This window comes from Schistocerca piceifrons, chromosome 6, assembly GCF_021461385.2.
Source record: "Schistocerca piceifrons isolate TAMUIC-IGC-003096 chromosome 6, iqSchPice1.1, whole genome shotgun sequence".
NCBI lineage: Eukaryota > Metazoa > Arthropoda > Insecta > Orthoptera > Acrididae > Schistocerca > Schistocerca piceifrons.
Genome location: NC_060143.1, coordinates 274,019,481 through 274,044,068, shown reverse-complemented (window position 1 = coordinate 274,044,068; position 24,588 = coordinate 274,019,481). Strand labels below are relative to the sequence as shown.

The 24,588-nt window shown below is 46.1% G+C and overlaps 1 protein-coding gene and 1 pseudogene across 1 annotated transcript in view; both read right to left on the bottom strand.

The window, feature by feature from the left end:
• LOC124803270 (protein dachsous) overlaps positions 1 to 24,588 on the bottom strand; it is a 334,804-nt gene that overhangs the window by 40,268 nt on the left and 269,948 nt on the right. The window contains exons 19-20 of the mRNA XM_047264453.1: positions 18,429 to 18,743; positions 15,162 to 15,447 (exon numbers count right to left, since the gene is read on the bottom strand). Of these exons, the coding sequence (XP_047120409.1) occupies positions 15,162 to 15,447; positions 18,429 to 18,743 (601 nt within the window). The remainder of the gene's footprint in view (positions 1 to 15,161; positions 15,448 to 18,428; positions 18,744 to 24,588) is intronic.
• On the bottom strand, positions 14,603 to 14,720 carry LOC124803988 (annotated as a pseudogene).

Genomic DNA, 24,588 nt, shown 5'->3' with positions numbered 1-24,588 from the left:
ACTCAAGAATAGGCCGCACTAGCGTCCCAGATGCGGTCTCCTTTCGAGGTAAATCGCTCTTTCCTAGAATTCGCCCAATAAACCGAAATCGACCAGTCACCTTCTCTACCACAATCATCGCATGCTCGTTCCACTTCATATCGCTTTGCAACGTTATTCCCAGATATTTAAACGACGTGACTGTGTCAAGCAGAACACTACTAACGCTGTATCCGCACATTAAGGATTTGGTTTTCCTACTTATGCGTACTAACTTACATTTTTCTACATTCAGAGCTACCTGCCATTCATCATACGAACTAGAAATTTTGTCAAAGTTATCATGTATCCTCCTACAGTCCGTCCGCCCCGATAGCTGAGTGGTCAGCGCGGCGGTCTGTCACGCCAAGAGGCCCGGGTTCGATTTCCGGCTGGGTCGGAGATTTTCTCCGCTCAGGGACTGGGTGTTGTGTTGTACTCAGTATCATTTCCTCATCACCAGTGGAAGGAAACGAGAAACCACCACTGGAATCACTTCCCTAGACGCTCATGCGTCACCCATCTTCGATACATTACCGTACACCACAACATTGTCAGCAAACGACCGCAAGTTGTTGCCCACCCTGTCCGCCAGATCACTTTTCTGTTGGTTCCTCTAGTGGGTGGTACCAGCGACAGTAATGTCTCAGGGTGAGCAGTCGCTGCGCGCCGGAACGTGTCGCAGCTGCCCACCGAGCCGACGCCGCACGTGTCAGTGGGTCGGCTGGCGAGTACGGGTCCGACAGGTAGCAGGGACGATTGTTCGCAGAGCTTCTCGCAGGAGGAGGCGGCAACAAAAAGCACTCGGCGCACGATGAGCTCGCGTGCATAAAAGTAAAGCAGAAACGAGCACTTACCCGAAATAGTTACCTGACAGGTAAGTACCTCATGCAAGAATTTACAGCGTGTAATGTGGTGCGCCAGAGAAGCGGGATGCGCACAGCTGCCGCGGAGCGTCTGCGGGCGGAGGGGGAAGCGGCGATGATTTTGCGGGCGCGGCGCCCGTGTCCTCTACGTTCTCGAACGAATCGGTCGCGCGACTCCCACGGCGGCGAGATCTCTCGCCTGTCCGGTTCCTGCGGCCGTGCGTTGCAGGACGGGCCTACGTCCGTGCTGCCGGACTAGTTTTTCGTGCCGACAGACTCGGTTTCCGCGGGCAAAAGTTTTTCCCGAGTGGCTAATTAGCAGTGATCTCCTGGCGAAAGCGCCGTATATAATAAGCGATCATCTCCACCTGCTGTTTAGCTCGAAACATATCGGCAACTTATGAGGCGCAGGCGCCGGGCCGGGTTTTACGAGCAGACACAAAGAACGCCACGCCTGCCTCGCGACGCAGACGCCGACGCTACAGAGCTGGTAACGCGCCGAATCAGACGAAGAGGCCGCAGCTGCTCATCTACTAATAAACCTAAAGGCTGCACTGCATAGCTACTAACTTCTGTTCACCGGAAGGAAAATCAAATTAGCGCGTACATACTCTTAAATTTTCTCAGTTTGAAACAACTTTAAGCTAGAAACAGTAACGCAATGCGACGTTGCGAAAAAAAATATAATACAACGAAGAACTGTGAGATGATATGAACAATTGTAAAATGCGCCGCGCGAAGTCACGCAGATACAAAATCGGAGCTTAAATAGAAATCACTTTTTCTTTGCAGTTCTGGGTCAAGAATGTGAGGAACGTAATGAAGGAGACTAGAAAACTGAACTGAAGAGCTATTGTATGGTATCGAGGACGTGGTATTTGTCACCAATATAATCTGTATGGAGATAACTGGACCCGTGCATTTCTATAACTACGTCTACATGACAACTGTGCAGTTCACAATTAAGTGTCTGGCAGATGGTACATCAAACAACCTTCGAGCTATTTCTCTACCAATTCACTTTCCAACAGCGCGCGGGATAAGCGGGCACTTAAATCTTTCAGTGAAAGCTCTGATTTGTCTTATTTCATTACAATCATCATTTCCCTCTTATGTACGTACGCGGCAATAAAATATTTTCGCATTCGGGCGATAGAGTTCGTGATTGAAATTTGGTGAAAAGATCTGCCCCAACGAAAAACGCCTTTGTTTTAATGATTCCGACCCCAACCCACGATCATATCCGTGGCATTCTCTCCCCTATTTCACAATAATATAAAACAAGCAGCACTTCGTTGATTTTTTTCCATATCCTCCGTCAGTCCTATCTGATGATGTGGATTCACACCACGCAGAAATACTCCAGAAGAGCCCGGACAAACGTAGTGTAGACAGTCTCTTCTGTAGATACCATGCAGATGGGCCACGTGCACCAGTTTGAAAAAAATACACCTTTCTCGCTACAGCGGTGTACACTGTTTGAAATTTCCTCACACACTGAAACTGCGTGCCGGAACCCTCTCCGGACAGTGTTGTTATCAGCTGAGCTGCGCAGGTATTACGACCCGCACTCACATATTCACTTCTACCAGTTTTTCTCTTACTCTTGCCAATATACCGTACACAGAAGTCTCCTCTGTACCTTGCAGGGCTATCGTGGCTCTGAGCACTATGGGACTTAACTTCTGAGGTCATCAGTCCCCTAGAACTTCTAACTACTTAAACTTAACTAACCCAAGGACATAACACACATCCATGCCTGAGGCAGGATTCGAACCTGCGACCGTAGTGGTCGTGCGGTTCCAGACTGTAGCGCCTAGAACCGCTCGGCCACCCTGGCCGGCCGGGCTATCGTCCTCCAAGAAATGATACGGCGGAAAACTGGCTTAGCCACAGCTTAAAGCGAGTTTTCAGAATCAATCTTCCAGTCTGTGATGGAGTATACTATGTTCTTAACCATCGTGGCAAATAAAACTACGTGCCGGACCGAAACTTCAAATTGTTACTGGAAGCCATTTCTGCGCAATATCCTTTCTTCAGCGTATGTTGTGAGTGCATAGAAAATTCGGAGTTTTAATACGGGAAGATTCCTACGCATATCTTCTTTGATTTAAAATTTCTGTACTCTCGGCACTGAATATGAATGAACAAACGTTCTATACTGTAAATCTGAAGTGTTACGAATTACAAGTCCATAGATGTGGTTAATCAATGTTTTGTTTGTGTAACGTCTAATAGATAAAGGTTCTGCTTGTACGGTGTAATTTCTTTTTGAGGTATTCGTTGGGCTTCGTGCGGTGTTCTGGAGGCAGGGACAGACGCTCTGACGTCAGCACAGGTGCAGCAGAGACATGCCAACGCCGTACGTCATTCCAACGAATACTTCAAGCAGGGACCTTCGTAGAATAAATGTTAGCAATGTTATATGAAAAAAGGAATGCCAGTCGGATGGAAGAGACAGTCAGTTGTTTGATTCTTTTGTTGAAAAGGTCTATGTATCTGAGTACTGTTATAAATCTGTTTGGCTGTACTCAAGTCCTTGGCTTCTCACAGAAGTAGGCTCGAGCAACGTAACGACGTCTGCACTTTGAAGAATAAAGTGGTAGAGATTTCTGCAGGGCCAGAAGATATATTATTTTACCCTGCCGAGCCCTCGTAACGTAAGTAGGTACAGCAACATATGTAGCGGAGCTTTTCTGAAACTTGGGAAATAGGCGACAGGTACTGTCACAAATGAAGCTGTTAAGAGAAGTCGTGAGTCGTGCCCGTATAACTTAGTTGCTAAGAGCATTGCTGGAGGAAGGTGCGGTTTTGGGTTCGAGACCCAGACCATCTGCTAAGAATAAAGTTTTCAAGCTACTACGGAATGTACTTTCGTTTGAAACGTCCTCCTCAGAGGAGAAGCGCTGGCACTTTGTATCCGTGACCGCACGTGCGCAGCTCCCTCAGTTAGAGCACTTCTCCCCAAGTGTTAGCTCGTGGTTCGACGCCCAATCCGACAGTTTCAACCTGCCAGGAAACCTTTGTTGACGCGTCTTTCAAAGACAAAGGATGATTTCGGATTAGCAGGAGCGGTACAGCGCGGTTGACACAAAGCTTAGGCGCATGCTGCTTTGCCATCTGAATATGACGGCTTACTCGTCAGGCGCGATGGCGACGTGAAGCGACAAGTGAACCCGAGTCCATGAGAGTTAGCCAGGCGAGCAGACGCCCGTCTTAATTCCGCACCTGACGGACGGTAACGGTCGCGATGCCCCGCGAGAGCGCTGCAGTCCCTCCCTCGCCGCTCACGGCTGCCAGGAAACACCGGCAGTCGGATTTACGCGACCGAACCACGCTAGGCGCTTACGTCACTTTGCGGGTGTTCGCCTGCCTATACCGAACGCCCTTTGCTTGCGTCCGCTCACTTGGCCTTTCGCTGGCATCTGGTAATTACCTGCACCCTATGCAGTGCTTTGTCGTCGCGTCAGATCGCACACGTAACCACCACCGTTTCATACTCGTACGGTGTGCAACTGACGTGCTGCAGCTGTTGAGAAGGCGGCGAAATAAACGACGAATCTATACTTCTTTCAGAAATGTATTTCTGTTTCTACAGCAAGAAACGGTCGCGACTAATTTCGCCTTTGCCGACAAATTGATGCCTCCTAAAGGTCAAATACGCACAGTTTGAATTTCTAACTACCAGATATCAATGCCATCCCTCTTTGACCAAGCGTTTGTATGTTGTTTATCAGTACATTTAACGAGATAAATCACAATCCATTTGAGCCTAACAAGAAGATACAGTGTGAGGCATCATAAAGAGCCACTTTTAAAGGCTGTTAAGTAAAAATACTTCGTTAAAAAAATTTTTATTTCATAATCTAAAAATAAATGTAAAAACATTTTCTGCAATAGTAAGACATCGGTAAATTTTTTAAGATAACTCGGGTAACATGGCGTCCGTTCGGACGCACACATTCCTCCAGCCGGATCTTGAAGTGGCTCATCGCACAGAGCAGCACTGCCAGTGGGATTTGAACAACTTTCTGTCGGATCCGCTCTTTCAGGGCTTCAATTGTTCGAGCAGGGTTATCTTGGTAAACTTTGCTTTTCGGACTACCCCACAAAAAGAAAGTCACGCGTTGTGAGGTCCGGTGAACGAGAGGACCATGCAATATCCGTATTTCGGAAGATCGTATGATTTGGAAACAAACGATTGTCAATAGTCATGCTTATTCGAGCAATGTGGAAGGTTGCCCCGTCCTGCTGGAAAAACGTCTCATCGTTCACTTAGTAGTGAGCAATTTGTGGAGTAAAAAAGTTTTCCAACATGTCTGCGTATCTCTTCAAAGTCACTGTTTCGAAAAAGCATGGTCCTATGATCCCTAACGAAGACAAGGCGCCGGCCGCTGTGACCGAGCGGTTCTACGAGCTTCAGTCCGGAACCGCGCTGCTGCTACGGCCGCAGGTTCGAATCCTGCCTCGGGCATGGCTGTGTGTGATGTTCTTAGTTTAGTTAGTTCTAAGTTCTAGTCCCATAGTGCTCAGAGCCATTTGAACAATTTTTTGAAGACAAGGCGCACCACACAGTAACTTTTGCGGAATGCGGTGGTTGCTGATGCAGTTCTCTAGGATTAACGTCACTCCAAAATTGGAATTTCTGCTTTTCACATAACCGGGGAGATGGAAGTGAGTCTCATCATTCATCCACAAACGGTTTACGATGTACTCGTCTTGATTAATCATGTTCAAAAATTCTAAGCATAACCGGCTTCGGCTCACATAATTTGTTTCCTTAAGGGGCTGAACTATTTGGATTTTGTGGGGTGGAAGTGCAAATCTTGGCGTAAAATTTTTCTTACCGTCCTGTTTGAAATCCTATGTGTAGCAGTCTGGCGGCGAGCTGAGCGACGAGGACTTCTCACAGTGGCAGCTCTCACGCGTTCGAAGTTTTCACGTGTGCGCACAGTTTTCGGTCTCCTAGTTTTCTTCTTTGTCGTTGACGCAGTCTCTTCAATGTTGTCAACCCACTTTTTAATCGCGCAGGTTGATTAATGTTGAAGTGGTTGCGGAATGCACGACATGCCAGCTGGTACGAACTACTGTTTTGATAAAATGCTCTGACAGCGTACGCACGATGCTGTGTGGTCCAGCCCTCCATTATTACTAAATGCTAATTCGCGCCACACGTAACCGACACTGTCCCCTCCTCCTCTCTCCGACGCAGCTCGATTCGCGGGTTTTTTAAAATCGATCGACATTATGCCTCTCCCTGTACTTTACGCACCGCTGCCCGCTTGCTCTGTGAACCAACTACGCTTACTACAGGAAGTGGAACGTCGCCATGTTGGTTCGCTCCTCGACCGACACAGCAGTTTACTTTGCCTGGTACATAAGTCTAAGCGCTACGTGGACACAACAAAGGGCTCAAAACTACGAGAGACGACAGTCGCTACAAGTAAGCAAAAACGCGTAGGGATGAAAACAGAACTCCAGATAACGCCTGTGATGGAGATAAGCAGTTTAGCGAGACTCTAATTTTTCGGCGTCCCTTTACCGATAATGGTTCGAAACTCCCCGTTTTGTTCGCAGATATCATCTCCCGATCTCCATGTAACTATGAATCGTGGACTGGATTTTAAACAATCTCAGTAACTCAACGAAGTCATGTTGCCACTGATAATTTATTATATTTGAATATAATGGTTCAGTGTCCAGTTTCAAGCTGATCGGTATTTCCAAGTGTACACTGTAACACGACAAAGGACGTAATTATATATGGATATGAAAGAATGGAATTATCTACAAACAAAACCAAAATCAAAATGGTTATGCAGTTACGAGTATAGCAGAGGGTGTTGCACTCTGATGTAGTTTACATAATGACACTCGAAGTATTTTCGTCGGTGTTTCAATCTAGTGACCGGATTTAGAATCACACCAAGGATCGGGCACTAAAGACTGCCATAAGTAGTTTCCGCTATTTCTGCTGTTTTTGTTTTTGTGAGACACGAGGTTGTAATTTGCGCAGCATTTGTCAATATTACTGATCCTACACGTTTAAGTGGTGTTCAATACATCAAACCTAAGCTATTTGGAAGATATTCTTAATTCTTCAATTACAGAATTTTATAGGCAATAAAATTCTAATTTTTTTAAAACCAGCTAGAAGGTATAGGCAGTTAAGCCATAATTTTGTAGCCCATGCATCTTATACCTTTAAACAGAAAGCCTCCTGCTAAAGAACATTAGATATTCCCAAATGAACTAAATTTTTTATTGTAGTAACATATTTACCTGTCTTAAAAAGGGAAATTTTGTGTCAGTTTTCAATATCTTATATTTCTATTTTGCAAATTAAACTAACTTGTGATTTTTAATGATATATTTTTTCCTAGTTATATGACCATCATGTACCTTGGAACATTATTTCACACGAGTAAAAGTCTTACATTTCAGGAGTAAGTTTGTAATTTACGCAAAAAAACTACAGCACACAAAAAATGAATGCCGTCATTTAAAAATGGAATACGAAAATACATTAAAATTCTATTACAGATCTGGCTAGGGACGAAAATCTGAGAAGGGTTCAAGGTATAACACTCTCCCCTATAAAAGAGAAATGAAAAGCGAAAAACAAATGGATTTTTCTTTTAATATACTTATTGTATAAGCGTGCTGTTTGTCAATTTGTATGTAGGTGTTTCTCCTCTTCCATATCCTCGTATATGTCTGTTTTTGTGTTACTGAAAACTCTTGAACATGACCTTTAGGTTCAGATCGGTGAATAAGGCGCACTATTTAAATGATTGTATAGCCTGCGGTCCCTCGGCTTTTAATAGATGAATGACTGCTGTCTCATTCCATGGTTACGGACGTAACACTAGGACATTGAAGTAGCAACATGAAAACAAAAAAAGCAAGAAGACTCGAATATTAACAGCATAGAACGCAGATTTGACGAGGTCAGTAGGTGGTTCCTCTGGCATCACTAGGCATGGGCATGTTCTGTCTCTAAAAACACACACACAGCCAGAAAGCTGCGAGACGTTTAAAGCCGTATCCGCTACTAGACACTTGAAAATGTCTGTTAGGCTGAGTGGTCAACAGCAATGAATGAAGCACCGTTTTTATGCAGTATACAACCTCATCGAAGCTATGACTTTTAATCGAAGTTTGATTACTATCACCACAAGCATAGGGCAAACAAATTCCTTAAAATCGGACTCAATTCTCCTGCTCGCACCGGCGCGTTCCGAAGAAAACAGTTTTGGATTTCTAACGACTACAAAGTCGTAGCAATGGCTTGTATCTGTGTCGTACCGTCTGGAAGGTAACTTGTTACAACGTCGGCGTCGGTGTGCGTCACACAGACCTTCGCTAGAACGTCTAAATATTCATTTGCGTGCTCGACTCCATCACACAAAGCACTTTGTCCGACACTGTCCAACAAAGAGGGGGCAAAGTCGCCTCGAGTAACACAACCTGATGACCGAGACGCAGCTGAAAAGCATCGACGATGTGCCGCGCAGATAAATAATTTCGCACGGACGGACTCGTGAGGAAATTTACGGCGGGCCTCGCCTGCTCTGACAATGGGAGAGAGCGAGGTGGCCGCCCGCGCGTCCACGGCTCTGTGCGAACGGCCGCCATAAACTGTTTACTCCTATCACTCAAAAACTAACAGCCGCCGCCGCCGCCGCCGCCGTATGCTAAACATTTCCTGGTATTATGTTACGCCGCGAGAGGCGCCACCGGCGCGCCACGCCGGGGAGAGGCAAACCTACAGAGAGAGGGGCGCGCGCGCGTGTTTTTCCCGGCGCGCCAGTAAATATCGGCCGTCTGCACTCGGCGTTTAGATTGGCGGCCGCCCTCGGCCACCTCCATGCATTCCCCCCCCCCCCCCCCGCCCCCCTCTCTTCCTGCGGCGAACAATTCAGCGCAACTACACTGTCAGCCGCGGCCGAGCTTCTTACCGACGTAGCGACCTCAGTTTACTGCCCCGTAAACGTCACGTCAAACTGAGACGCATCACTGGCGGGCACGGCCCTAAACGTCTTGCTGCATTCTGGTTGGCTGCCTGTGTGTGTGTGTTTTAGAGACAGGACGTACCCTAAAGGTACTCAATGGTAATACAAAATAATTCTGAAGTCATTTGAACAACAAAAACCGAAAGAAAATCTAGTGCCCGAATGAAGTCATTTTCTCCAGGAGTCCGATTTCTAGTTAAACACTTCCGTTAATATGCCCCGCCCCCCCCCCCCCCCCCCCCGTTGGGCATTATCACACAAAAATTTGATTGTGTTGTGTGGTTCTATGATATCATTTGTCTGGATGTTACGATAAAACACAACCGTGTACATCAACGTGTAATGGCGCCTTATATTCCCGGGAAATGTCGGTAATGTCGTACATCCACTAGTGATAGGTTCCGTATGTGGAACGAAAAAAGTACAACCTACTTACAGGATTACTCATCGTACCAGAACACACATTCCGTTAAAACAGATCAAATAAAGAACAGGCATGACGCGCTCAACGTCTCTGAATCAAGAAGCATGAAACTCTAGTAACTCAGGGACAGAAACGTGTTGCCCAAAATATAAAAAATCAATACGACGTAGTAGACTAAGCCCCGTGTCTCAGCTTATACGTCGTAATGCAGTGCGCGTACCAAGTCGACAAACTCGGGATCATTGACCAGTTACTATAATCAGCCACAACGCTCAAGAATCTAAATCTGCATCGGTTCGATTTAAACTGAACAGGTAGAAAACAGATTAAGATCTACTGTAACACAGGGGTGGACTCCAATGAAGGAGTTCGCTAATAAAATCGTCGTTCGAGAAGTTCTTGAGGTGGATTAAAGCAAGAGATAGAAAAGACGTAAGGAGGAGCAGGGCGTTTTACCACGCGTTTGTTTAGTAAGTGCAAATGTGCCAGAGGAATGGTCAACGAACGCTAATGGGAAACGCTAGAAGACAGGTGTTTCCCACTGCAGGTAGATTTAGTCTAAGAGATTCCAAGGCGAGTTAAGAGACGTGCTTCTTCCTCCAGTGTCCATCTCGCACAATGACTGGCTGAATTCTGCTATTTGGGCAACAAAATAACTGACGCTGGCCACAGTAGAAAGGACATAAGATGCAGAGAGAGAGAGAGAGAGAGAGAGAGAGAGAGAGAGAGAGAGAAGACGAATTCGCGCTTTTGTAGAGGAGTAAGGAGAATCTTACTTCAACAACGTAGTGGAAGTTGGGTGACTGGGTTTACAAAACGTTCAGGAATAACATGCATGCGTATGGTTGAAGAACGTTGTGTGTGGAACAGTATAGAGCAAGCATTTATTAGCAGCTGATGTAAAAAGGAAGAACGGAAAATTATGGTTTAAGATTGCTTAGAGACCAGCCACACGCTCAGAGTGAGGAAAAATAGGAAAGAAAAACGGCCGTGCCCTCTCAAAGGAACCATCCTGGCCTTAAGTGACTTAGGGAAATAACGGAAAACCTAAATCAGGATGGTCGGACAGGGGTTTGAACCAACTTCTCCTGAATGTGAGTCCGCCGTGTTACCACTGCCCCCGCCTCACTCGGTTGTGAATGCCAGAGGACTGATGAGGAAGATCTGAGGAATTTGGTAACCAGAGAAATAATTAAAAGTTTTATGATCTTCAATTATATCATCCCATTTGTGCAAAAGTATTTTTTATTTACAGAACATTTCCAGTCATCAGGAAATAGCATCATGGTATTTAGGGCTGCACCATATCCAATAAAACTTTCAATAACACTAGGATAACGTTTATTTTCATAATGTGTAACCATAAAAACGCCAATCTCCTTGGTGATTGGTTTCAGTTTTTCCTGTAGTTTTGACAGGCTCCTTTCATTCTCAGTAGATGCTGCTAAGACTTCAATCTCATTTCTTCTGTATGATTCCCAATCGTCGTCCCAAATTTCATCAAGAAGTTGTTCTTCTAATATGTCTTCATCACTAGAAAAATCAAGCACTGTCGGGGATTTCTCTTCGTATGTACCTGGCACGGGTTTAGAAGCATGTTGTGGTATTTCAAGCATGAGTTCCATTAGTGGCGTCCTTCATTGGAGTCCATACCATTCTTCAGATAAATCTTAATCTGTGTTCTACCTTATCCAGCGTTACATTTATCTAATTTTTCAGTTTAAATCGAACCGATGCAGGTACTCTTAGATTCTTGACCATTGTGACTGATTATAGTAACTGGTCCAGGATCCCGTGACAGTATGATTTCTTACGGATTCCAGGTATTCTTTCAGATTTTCAGTGCTGTAAACTGCATTTTGGCGATGTCCTAGCTCCTGTTTACACTAGTACCATACTGTAACACCATTAATATCTTAGTAATACTCGTTTCAAATGTAATTAAATTCATTCAAAGTGGAATAGGTCTAAAACAAAGCAACGAAAATAGAGTGGAATTCTTTGATCCACTTTGTCAGTGGTGCAAAGTTGCCCCTTTTTTCCCAGAATATAACCTTCACGGCTCCTTTCAATCATAGATTGATAGGTAACGTGTTGATTACAAGTTTTTGGGTACGATTTAGACAATATTTCTACACATAAATCAATGTCATTGGCTTATGTTTAAGTAGTTTTCTGGTAGCAAAATACCACTTTTTCTTGAGAAAAAATTACCTGAAAAATACAGTAGCTCAGATTTGATTGACAGAAAATTACAAGTAGCGAGTGACAAAATAACTCATATAGATGAGCTAGAAGAAACTGTCAGTTGTTGCACAGAATCAAAACTCTTCCAAAATGTTTATTAGAATAGGTCTTAGGCAGGCTTAAAACTTACTTCATATTTGGAGCAATGCTACCTCCCAAGGGGCAAATTAGCCTAGCTTTATGGTACACAGATTTCCTAAAAATAACAATCAGGTGAAAAGTTCAACAATCATATGGAACATGCTGTGACGAAGTACAGAAGCTCTACTATTAGGAAGCAGTTACTGTCTGAGTTTATTTATTTTTTTTTAATATTCTTAATTACCGCAAATAATTTCTTTTTACGTCACGTAATTATCCTTACCGGCCGAGAAAACATATTTTCCCATCTTTCACTTAAGAACATTTTAATTTATATTTCACAAGAAAAAATAATTTTCATTTCTTATGATAAAAAAGGAGACTTTTAAACTGCCTCACAAAGGAGTTTATAATTATTTATTAAATTATATTTAAAAAAACATGGAATTTAACAAGGTGCTAAAATAATTGGCACTAAGAGCATTTCTCAGGAAAAAATTAATGACAGCAAGTATGTTCGCCGATGAAAGCATAATTGAAGAGGAAAGAATGGGCTAGAAAGGGGTGGTAAGCAGGTCTGACGTAAAAATAGCGCTCCCTCTAGTAGTGAGGTTCGGGTTCGATTCCTTACTTGGTCTGGGATTTTCATCACTGGCGAACTAGGTGTCTGTATCGTCTTAATCGTTTTCCCTCATTTCATCGAGGTGAAAGTCGCCAAATTCTCATCAAACGGAAGTCTTGTCTCTGGCAGTCGAACATTGCCAGTCATTAATGCCACACGGTCATTTCGTTTCAGGGAATTTTTTTTCTTTAGTAATACTCGTAAATTATAGAACGGGCTTTCAGGAGAACTTTGTCGTGTCTCTCCCAAGAATTTCCATTTAAGTTCACAGAGTATTTCTGTAACACTCAGTGCGGGCTATATCGACCCATTACAAACCTAGCAGATCCTCTGGGAATTCGTTCGACGCCTCTTACGATGTCTGCCGGATAAGGACTCAAAACGCCGGAACGAGACAATCGCTCGTACAAGGGTCTCGCATTAGATTTCCTCGAACGCCGTGCCGTTGTTGCGGACCGCAGGTGCAAGCGTATCGTAGCTCATGGCGAATATTTCTCATTCTGAAGGTAGATCTGAGCAGTATTTAAAATGTTGAAATAATAGCTGAAGAGTCACTGTTGTTAACAAGCTGAACGCTGCCCGCCGTTACGTGTGTGGCTGGGATTATAAGGGGGCGGGAGGCGGACGCAAATAAACCCAGCCACGGGCTGCGAACGCCGAGTCGAGGGTCGCAGCCAGCCGCGGGCGGCCGTAACGCTCGAGTCCCGCGTACGTCGACGACAAACGAAGCACGTATTTATTGCGTTGCGCTATTACGATGCGCCGCCGCCGCCGCCGCCGCACGCGGAGAATGAATGAGTGAAGGGAGCGAGCGAGCCGGCTCGGCGAACTAACTCACAAAGCCAATTTGACTTTCGCTTCTCCTCCTCTTTTTGCTTTCGTCCTGAACTCGGCGTACATCTCCGGAGGAGACAGTTATCGGGTGGTGGAAGCGCCTTTTTCTGTTGTGCGGAGCTATTTTACGCCTTTTTCACGCCTCGTTATTGTCACCTACATGTAACGGTGTTTTTTGTTTTTGTTTTTCGCGCTGTCGTTGCGCCGCTTCAAGGTTCTCTACCTCGGAAGATGTGCTGGAAACGGGGCGATAAAGGAGGCCGGAAGTGGCGAAGCCGATTCGCACAGTGTTCGTTAAAAATTACAGTAAAACTGTAAATGAAACAGGGCATTCGGGAGTCAGTTAAAACTGACACAGAGGGATGGTCCGATAACCCAGTAAACGGCGAGCGATGATTCTGTAGAGGAAGGTAGATAACAAAGCCTTGAGGAAGATGTCACATTATCGCTTACGCCGAAGGCTACACTCGATCTGCTGTAGACTGAGGGCACCTCAAATGCGGTCCCGATTAAATTAGTAGCTCTAAACTATTGTTTCACTTAGGTGAGATTTAAATGCGTTTGCAACTCGTGAGGCTAAACAGGCCTCTCACGCGAGACTCTGTAGTTGCATGCAGCAAGAAGAGCGAAGGTGTTCGCAGAGGAAGAACGGATTTCGGGCATCTCGACTCTAAATTTTGTCCTATCTCTCAGATTATTTTGCAACAGTTCCAGCGCCAACAGTAACAACATTATTTCACTGTACCACTAATTTCAAGAGTTTTGAAATACCGTTAAAAGGCGTAATTATTTGAAAATCTAATTCACTGTCAACAGCCGCTATTATTACAAACAGTTTCAGCCCTCAGACTATCATCAGGTATTAACACCTGACGACGGTCTGAGGACTGAAATTGTATTACAGAAATATTTATTGGCAACTATTAGCGGTGAACTATGGAGTTTTTTTCTAATTTTTACGAACTGTGGGGGCCCACCTTCACGAAACGTAAAAAGTATGGCGTTCGAGAAAAACTCGTTCTCGCTTCAATATCTCGGCTGATAGAAACGTTACGAGTATTAACAAAGTTACGTGCTCGTTTCCGTAATATCATTTCTCCTAAACGCCTCTTACGAAGGAGAGGAGTGTCCTACGAGTACTTCCCTAATGGTTCCCGACGCTACTTTCGCTTCTATCGACGTCTATACAAGTGGTCAACTGTGCTCTGCTAACAAGTCTTCATTGCTCTCACACACTACGTTTGATATTTCGCAAGCATTACGTACGATTTTTACGTTATTTCTTCGACGCTGTTTTTTGTATTACACTTCGTCGTCAGCCCACGAGTGGCCTACCGGGACCATCCGATCGCCGTGTCATCCTCAGTGGAGGATGCGGATAGGAGGGGTGTGTGGTCAGCACACCGCTCTCCTGGTCGTTATGATGGTATTCTTGACCAAAGCCGCTACTAATCGGTCGAGTAGCTCCTCAATTGGCTGAGTGCACCCCGAAAAATGGCAACAGCGCATGGCGGCCTGGATGGTCACCCATCCAAGCGCCGACCACGCCCGACAGTGCTTAACTTCAGTGATCTCACGGGAACCGGTGTATCCACTGGGGCAAGGCCGTTGCCTTCTTTGTATTACAGCATTATATAAATGTGTCAATCGCGTAAATGAATACTTGAAAGATTTCAGGATAAAGATTCCTCTGTGCAGCAGAGGGTGTGCTGTTTTAGAACTTCCTTACAGATTTGAACTGTATGGCGACTGGGACTCGCTCCTCTGTGTTTCTCTGGCGATGGTCTAAGCGAAGGAGATACCCGAGCGCTACTTCCGACCTCCCTTCACAGCTTTAAATCCGCCAGATCTCTCGTGCTTTCCAAATGTTACAGAAGCTCTGGTGCGTATCTTGCTCAATTAGGGCTCTCGAAGAAAGGACATCGCGAACAAATGGTTTTAACCAGAGGCTAGGGGGCTATTTTCTTAATGAACCTTGCATTCCGAGCTGGTTCGAGTCCTGGGCCAGTGCACACGCAAGTTGGCTCCGCGAGAGAGGCCGGCGCGCGGCTCACCTTCGCTGACGGTGATGACGCTGTGCGGCGGGAAGGTGGGCTGGTTGTCGTTGACGTCGACGACGGCGACGCGGATGGTGGCGGTGCCGGTGAGCTGCGGCGAGCCGCCGTCCGTCGCGATCACCGTCAGCCGGTAGGCGTCGCGGATCTCGCGGTCCAGCACGATGTTCGTCTTGACGACGCCCGAGAAGGCCGGCTCGATGACGAACGCGTTGTCGTGGTTGCCGTCGGCGATGTGGTACTGCAGCTGCCCGTTGGCACCGCTGTCGGCGTCCGTCGCAGAGACCTGCCGGTCAGAAGTGGGCGTCAGCCTCTGCTCGCGACCGGAGGCAGCGGTTACATAGGTTACTACAATCTTCATCACCTGTGACATCGAGAAAGTCAAAAGGTCTGTGACAATTATAATTGGACAGAGCAATAAATCAGAACTGATCACCAACAACTCCTTCCAATCTCCAAATCAGTCGCTAACATCAATATAATCACACTACTTGTTATTTGTGACGGAAGAGGCAAAGGTAAGAACTAACCAAACAAGTGTGGTGCTGACTCGTGTACAAGTACACGAATCCTTACTCATTCACACACGTAGATCTACGGGGAAGCATCGTCCTGGGTGACTACATCGTGCTGCAGTTCAGGTGGGGTATACAGGTGTGTCAAGTGAAGGGCACGAGGGGAGAAAGGAGATGCGGAACGGTACTGGAGAAGGGTGGCTGATGGCTGGAAGTAAGAAGGATGTATCGGAAGGCTATCAACGTTGTCTGTCTTGTTTATGTGCCTATGGCCGACCCAGCGCCTTGACCATTTGGTGGGTTCTTCCCTTTACTCGTCCCATGATTTATATTCCACCAAGGGCATTCCATTACTATATTCATTTCATTTCTTTTAGACACATTCACGGAACATATTTTCCGGCATTACAAGTTGTTGCCACACACTGCCCATCCTTACAAAAATAAATAAATAAATAAAAAATGTTCAAGTGCAAGCCTAGTGGAACAGAACAAAAATTAAAGTTTAAAATCTGTTTCGGACTAACCTTTTATATCTGTTTACAATTAGTGATTTGTCATTACTCCTTTACACGTAGATGTCTAGACTATTTAGGTCAGTGAGTGGCGAAACTGAGGAAGCACATGATACGCCAAAATATTTCCCTAGTCTGTGTTCTCTGGTTTACTATGACAACGCATGTTACGTGCGTTGTTCGACCTATAGAGTCTATGACGTATGGGCTGCTGCTGCTGCTTCTGTTATTGTTTTCAGTCCGAAGAATGATCTGTTGCAGCTCTCGCCGCATCTCGAGCAAGCCTCTTCAAGCCACCATAGGTACTGCAAGTCACATCCATTTCAAACTGCTTAACGAAGCCAAGCGTTGGTCTGCCTGTACAGTTCTGAGTCATCACTCTTGCCTCCGTTAGGAAACTGACTATTCGTTGGTGAGTATCATGTGTCCTTTCGAATTACCACTTCCTTTAGTCATGTTGTACCACAAATTTCTTTTCTCCCCAATTCGATTGTGTGCTTCTTCATCACTTACTTGATGCTGTTTTTGCTGTTGTGGTCTTCAGTCCTGAGACTGGTTTGATGCAGCTCTCCATGCTACTCTATCCTGTGCAAGCTTCTTCATCTCCCAGTACGTACTGCAGCCTACATCCTTCTGAATCTGCTTAGTGTATTCATCTCTTGGCCTCCCTCTACGATTTTTACCCTCCACGCTGCCCTCCAATACTAAGTTGGTGATCCCTTGATGTCTCAGAACATGTCCTACCAACCGAGCCCTTGTTCTACTCAAGTTGTGCCACAATCTCCTCTCCTCCCCAATTCTATTCAATTCCTCCTCATTAGTTATGTGATCTACCCATCTAATCTTCAGCATTCTTCTGTAGCACCACATTTCGAAAGCTTCTACTTTCTTCTTGTCCAAACTATTTATAGTCCATGTTTCACTTCCATACATGGCTACACTCCGTACAAGCACTTTCAGAAACGACTTCCTGACACTTAAATCTATACTCAATGTTAACAAAGTTCTCTTGTTCAGAAACGCTTTCCTTGCCATTGCCAGTCTACATTTTATATCCTCTCTACTTTGACCATCATCACTTAGTTGATATGTTATTGTAAACTTCAGCTTTCTCACGTAAGACCACATTGATAACTCTTGTATTCTCTTTTCGTCTCAACTATTTGCTGTCCACATTTCGCTTCCGTACACTCCAGACTAACACCTTTAGAAAATAATTTTTAATACATGAATCTATAGTGCACGTTAACAAATTTCAGAAGTGCTTTATTTTTTGCTACTGTGAGTAGGCATTTTGTATTCTAGACCTACAGATCATGATCATAATCATCATCATCATCCTTTCTTCTTCTTCTTCTGAAGGCTATGCCTTGTTGCTGCAAGCATTCTCGCCTACTTTGTGCTACTTTCATCATTTCTCGATAATGATGCACTCTGTTACTTGCAGCACATATTCGACTGTTTTCTATTTTGGTATTCTTTCCCAATATTTTTCCTTGCAACATATCTGTAAAATCATTTTGTGCCTCAATATGTGAAAACAAAGCTTTTTCTACATTTTTTCGATAGTTTGTACGGTTTTCACGGTTCACTGACATGTTTCAGAACATCCTCAATGTTTGTTTTTTTCTTCTTTTTTTCCTACGTCTGGCCCATGTTAGTCTTCTCCGAAGCTACATTTCCATCGTTTCAAAACGGCTTTTGTTTGATTTCAAAGGTGTGTAGCTCTGAGAGACATATAGAAGAGCGCTCAGGATGAATGACTTGACTTTTTTATTTCTCTATAAGCCTGATTAACGGCCTGTTGACTAGTGTTTGCCTTCATTAAGTGAAATCGCGTTTAGCTGTTGCATTCCCTTTTTTGTTTTCCACTGTGCATCTGTTGTCCACTGTTAGTTAGGTGCCTGTTCAAATGGCTCTGAGCACTATGGCACTTAACATCTGAGGTCATCAGTCCCCTAGAACTTAGAACTACTTAAACCTAACTAACCTAAGGACATCACACACATCCATGCCCAAGGCAAGATCCGAGCCTGCGACCATAGCGGTCGCGCGGTTCCAGACTGAAGCGCCTAGAACCGCTCGGCCACACTGACCGGCTAGGTGCCTGTGGTGCCCTCCATATTTCCTTTTTTTTTTTTTTTTTTTTTTTGACGTACACATATCGACCACAACTACTTTGAATTTTACGTCAGATGTGAGTGGAAGTGGTAAAATTTTCAAAGCTTCGTGCTGACCTGGACGACAAAGGTGCCCTTGGAGTTGCCCTCCCAGACGGCGGCCCAGTACTGCGGCTGCGTGAAGCGCGGCTCGTTGTCGTTGGCGTCGCGCAGCGCCACGACCAGCGGGCAGTAGGCGGCGTGCGCCTCGGAGCGCGCCGCCACCACCAGCCGCCGCTCGGCCGGCGACCGCGCCTCGAAGTCCAGGCCCGCAGGGTCGCGCACCCGCACCGCGCCCGACCCGGCGTCCACCGAGAAGGCGCCGTCCTCGTTGCCGGCCGCCAGGCTGAACGCGATGTTGTGCCGCCGGCCGTCCGCGCGCACCGCCGACACCTGCCGACACCACCAGACTCGAGTCCGTTCTCCGACTACAACTACAAAACAAACTTATCTAACTGATATTTAAGGACACGTCTGTAGCCCTCGTGCACCTTGAACTCGAGCTCCAACAGTACCGTAGCATAACGCTTCAGTAGCCAAAACATTACAGTGGTGCGATGATTTCAGTGTGCACTAAGACTAAAGACATGTACCTGCAAACAAATATTATTTAATTGTAGATAGGTATTCTACAGGATGCCCCAGGAGGAACGATCGATATTGAGGTACACACGGTGATTCAGTTGCCCCTACCTACGGGTTGTATGCAACCTGTAACACATTTAGACACCACGCGCGAGATTTTTCATATTCTTTCGCTCGATAGTCCTACAGAAAAATGAACGGGACAGTTTTGTAGGAAATTTAATGTAGTTAAATTTTGCACTAGGATATGTTTTCGCTAGAGGTCACAGATTTCGAGTTACTCAATAAAAAACGCTTTTGAATGTCACTTTTATACGTTTTTCTCCAATAATTCACAACTACGACCTCTACCGAAAACGTATCCCCCCACACAAAATTCAACTACTTTATATTTACTATAAAAAGGCCCTGTCCGTTTTTCTGTAGGACTGATAGTTTGCATATAAAGTAGGAGATTATGAATATCTTGCTTGCGGTATTTGAAGGCGTTGCGGGTTGTATAAAACCCATAGGTAGGGGCATCTAAAAAAATGGCTCTTAGCACTATGGGACTCAACTTCTGAGGTCATAAGTCCCCTAGCACTTAGAACTAGTTAAACCTAACTAACCTAAGGACATCACACACATCCATGCCCGAGGCAGGATTCGAACCTGCGACCGTAGCGGTCGCGCGGTTCCAGACTGTAGCGCCTAGAACCGCTGAGCCACCCCAATACGACGTGCAGCTAGGAGAGAATTAATACTCTGCCAATGTTTTTGAAATTCTGTTATCAGCTGAACACGTCGCGTAATGTCAGCCGAGTGGCAGTGGAATTTCGAATGAACGTTTCTGTCAGTTTCCTACCCCTATTCGCCTGAGTACGACGAACAGAAAACCTTTCTGTAGCGTTGATACAAGACGACGCTGCCACTCGGTTGATAATCTGAGAAGTTTTCCTCAGTGAAATTTGCCGAGAAAATTTCTGGTTCAAAAAAAATGGTTCAAATGGCTCTGAGCACTATGGGACTTAACATCTATGTTCATCAGTCCCCTAGAACTTAGAACTACTTAAACCTAACTAACCTAAGGACAGCACACAACACCCAGCCATCACGAGGCAGAGAAAATCCCTGACCCCGCCGGGAATCGAACCCGGGAACCCGGTCGTGGGAAGCGATAACGCTACCGCACGACCACGAGATGCGGGCAAAATTTCTGGTTCAGACGGTAATAAGAAAGACGTATTTAGCAAACATATCATTTTATGCAGTACAGTCGCGGAAAGTCCTTGACAGTGTTCGTTACTATTTCAATATTATAACACAGCAGTGACGTCATGCGTCTTAGATACCGATTACAAAACTCTAGCGGTCAGCTCCGCGTTCCCTTCATAGCCGATCAGTTCTCGAGATAGCATCGGGAGCACTGCGTAATTGATCTGAGGCACGTCCTGCAAGTTAGTATTGATCGTAGAACGTGACCTGACCTTACGTTCTCCTCTCATGGAAAACCGTTTGCTAGAGGCTTGCATTAGCATCTCATTTCCTATCCTCCCATATCTTTCCTCGCTCATTGCCGGTTTCTGGGACGGAGGGGGGGAGTACGTCTATGCAGAAAAGGTCCGGGACTGCACTCGGCTGGAATCGTCGCGGCGCGCTTTACGGAGTCGTTGAGTCCGGTGACGCCGTAGCTCTGGGCGTAATTAACGTCAGCGTACTCTGCATTAAGGTGGTCAGCATTAATCTGAGGCGAGAAGCGAGACGTCCGTTACGGGTGCCTTATAGGCAATAAAGGCGGCGCGGCTATGGCCGCTGCGAGGCCGGGCAGACCGCGGCGACACACCGCCTCGCCGCCTCCCACGACCAATTACCGCCCCTTACTCTCCGCTCTCCGGAGGAGCTGCAACCGGAGATCCGTCGGTGGCACAGTTACTGCGGCGCGCATCGCGTTTAGCGAGCCTGGACGACCAACTCCGGCACGCCGGTCTTTACGCGCCTTGACTGCAACCGCCCGGCCAAGGAAATCTCTTTCCCGTGCACACAGAGTCGGCGACGTGGAACTGTTTCCCAGAAGAGAATTAAGTGATGTTCGCGCGCCGTCAGCTGTTTCCAGAATTGGTTCCTACATGTGATAATTTGGTATTTAAACAGAGATTTCGTGGATGACGAATGGAATCTGTCAACATTCGTTCTCCTCAGATTCTCTGTATACGGATACGTTGATCGTGACGCTGTACGCAGAAACAGGACTCGTCTGAAAAAAATGACGTGGTGCAACTGCTTTGCCTACTGTTGTCGTTGGGGGAACCACTATCTACGCATCTCTCTCTGCTGCCGGGCCAACGGAAGCTGCGACAATGGTTGCCAGGGTAACCCCCAGTGCTGTTCCAGTCGTCGTCACACTATCCACGTGTATACCTGGGTTGCTCAAACAGGCTCATTTCTGTCTCAAGGGACGTGATGTGGCTGGAAGATCCTGTAGGGCTGAGCGAACAATGTTTTTGCCCTCTCGGGCGCTAGTCGCGTGGAACTGACGAGATCCTACACGGCGTTGAGTAAGCCCTCCCGAACCCTTCAATTCCATATTCGTATGGAAATAGTGAGTTCCCAACCAATGCAAGCAGCAATGCAGGGTGTGCCAGAAAGCGCCGGCCAGTATGGCCGAGCGGTTCTAGGCGCAACAGTCTAGCACCGCGCGACCGCTACGGTTGCAGGTTCGAATCCTGCCTCGGGCATGGATGTGTGTGATGTACCTAGGTTAGTTAGGTTTAAGTTCTAGGGGACTGATGACCTCAGAAGTTAAGACCCATAGTGCTCAGAGCCATTTGAACCAATTTTTTGTGCCAGAAATGGTGCGACAAACTTAGATGGGCTGTAGAGGGTGACATGAGGAATAAATCGAAGATAGGGACCCGTGCCCGGAAACGTCATCCAACGACGCTATTGAACGTCGGAGCCACATGCGCCAGCGGCTGCCACTAAGCTATCCTTCGGGTGCAGACGCTACTTTGCACGCTGACGAACCGTAGACAAAGATTCAAATGGCTCTGAGCACTATGGGCCTTAACATCTACGGTCATCGGTCCCCTAGAACTTAGAACTACTTAAACCTAACTAACCTAAGGACATCATGCAACACCCAGTCATCACGAGGCAGAAAAAATCTCTGACCCCGCCGGGAATCGAACCCGGGAACCCGGGCGTGGGAAGCGAGAAGGCTACCGCACGACCACGGGCTGCGGACGAACCGTAGACAGAAAGCCTCGCAATGTTGTTCGCCACGATCGCCAGCGGAGAAGATGGAGGCGGCTGCTGCCTGTGAGTGATATACTCTATGGTTTCGGAGATGGGTTTTTTCTGCTGTTTATTTTTCTCCTGTACATCGAAAAACACTGTAGATTTTAGGCGGTTCCAGGAGAAAAATAAACTGTGGGTTGAAACGTATGTCCGAAGCCGTCATGCCCTGGGGAACAGAGCAAAGCATTCATAGGAGGGAAGGCTTTTCTACGCAGCAGTTAGCTCCATCTTCTTCACCTTCGATTGCAGCAATCAGTCGCCACCACTCAATAGCAAACAACATTGAAAGACGTTGCGCCTACGGTCCATCATCTGCGAAGTCAGCCGGCCGTTTTGGCCGAGCGGTTCTAGGCGCTTCAGACCGGAACCGCCCTGCTGCTACGGTCGCAGATTCGAATCCCGCCTCGGGTATGGATGTGTGTGATGTCTATAGGTTATTTAGACTTAAGTAGTTCTAAATCTAGGGGATTGATGACCTCAGATGTTAAGTCCCATAGTGCTCAGAGCCATTTGAATCTGCAAAGTCACGTTTGCTGCCAAATAGGTGGGCTAGTGGCAAGCGCCGGCGCATATAACTTCGAGATTCCGTAGTGTCACTGGTCACTAGATGTCGTTTACGGACACGGGTTCCTGTCCTCGAATTGTTCCTCAAGGATACCCTCTAAAAACACTCAAAGTTCGTCGCACCATTTCTGGAACATCCTGTATTGTTGAACGATAAACCAGAGTCTGAATAGAACAAGATCCTGCCACTATTCTGTTCCGATCCATCCTGCTTTGTAGTTCTTACACGAGATATAAAACGAATTTCCCACAGACACGCAATATTCAAGTGAGTAACGTGCTGCTTGATGTTGTCTTCTACAGGGCGAACCAAAATTGCACCGACGAACTATTAGACGTTGTTCAAGTTAGCTTCTGAGTAGCTTGATATAAGGCCCATGGTGTCGGGCAGCTCATTAAAGTTACTGCATTTCTTTTCGTTCCTTGACCAACTACCTTTGTATGTGTATTGCACTGAAAACAGTGCACAACAGTGCAAGTGTCGACGGTATGTCTCCGTTTCCTTTCAGTTATCGTACCTTATTTCGAAACAGTAGTACCCATCTTCTCAAGCTTGTACTCAGTACTGGTCGGTTCCATCTTGGGTTCGTTTTTCTGGCAGTGTTATTTGTACGTAAACAATGATACACAGCTGAATGGACAGGTCTAATGATGAAGTGTTGGCCGACACGAAGCTTGCGTAAGTTCAGGGAAGGCAGTGGAACAGCACGAGAACGGCGTTACGCTGAGTTGTTTCCGCACTGACGGCAACCGCATCACGTATGAGAGTTGTTGCGTTACCCTGTGTTGTGTGGTGTACGTTTTGGTTACAAGCTTCTACATTGTTGCGAAAATATTTTTACAGCAATAAGGGCGATTGCAGCAACAAACCCAATACATCGTAATTACATTATTACTCTGTAAAGAGCTGCCAGAGACCGTGGATGCCTAATACCAAAATACTCCGAAGATATGTGTTAACTATCTCTTAAAGTTCATCACTGGAGCTCTGGTTCACCCTGCATTCGACATTTACTTTCTTCACTGTCTAAAACGGTGGTAAACTGCGATGTTGCCTACTACGTAAATGTGATAAGTTATAATTTATTCAATTCCACCTACTACCACGCTTAATGGCAAGTTAAATAACTCTTCAGAAAACCTGCATGGCGAAGTGATGGCTGCAGCACTAACTGTAAGCATTCTACCTTTATGAGTATATGAATAAATTTCCTGTACAGTTTCCACATTAATGCCAGTAACTTTAGGTCTTACCTTCTAGTAGGCAGCCAGGAATTGAAAGCTACATAGGACACCGGTCGTGTAACAAATTTTACTATGCAGGTTACACTGTGTACTGCAGACCACATTCACCTGCTTGACAAATATCACAGAGAACGTGTCAGCGTTATTGTTTCAGTAGCCGCAGAGTCTCCTTTGGAGTCGAGCTTAATGCGTTATTGAAATTAACATAGCGTTTTCGCAGTGTGCAACACGTCTTTACTGACGTACTGTCCGTATACCTCATTAAGCTCGGAGTTTATGTGCAGCCGAGTGCATAGCTTAAACGCGGAGGGAGACGTCGCGGGCTCAGTTAAGTCGCAACCCAAACATTGGTTTCTTTGTACGAGGGAGGCAGGAATGCGTCAGACGCGCGGGAGCTCTCCCCGCTGCCTCGCGGGATCGTATCTGCTTAATTTCCGCCGTAAAGCGGCCGCGCCGAAGAACGCGAGCCGCCGGCTGAGTTACGAGCGTTTAATACCACGGCTCCAACTTTATTGCACCGGTTGATGACGAACAAGCAAAAGCATAGTTCAAGGGAACTCCATTACGG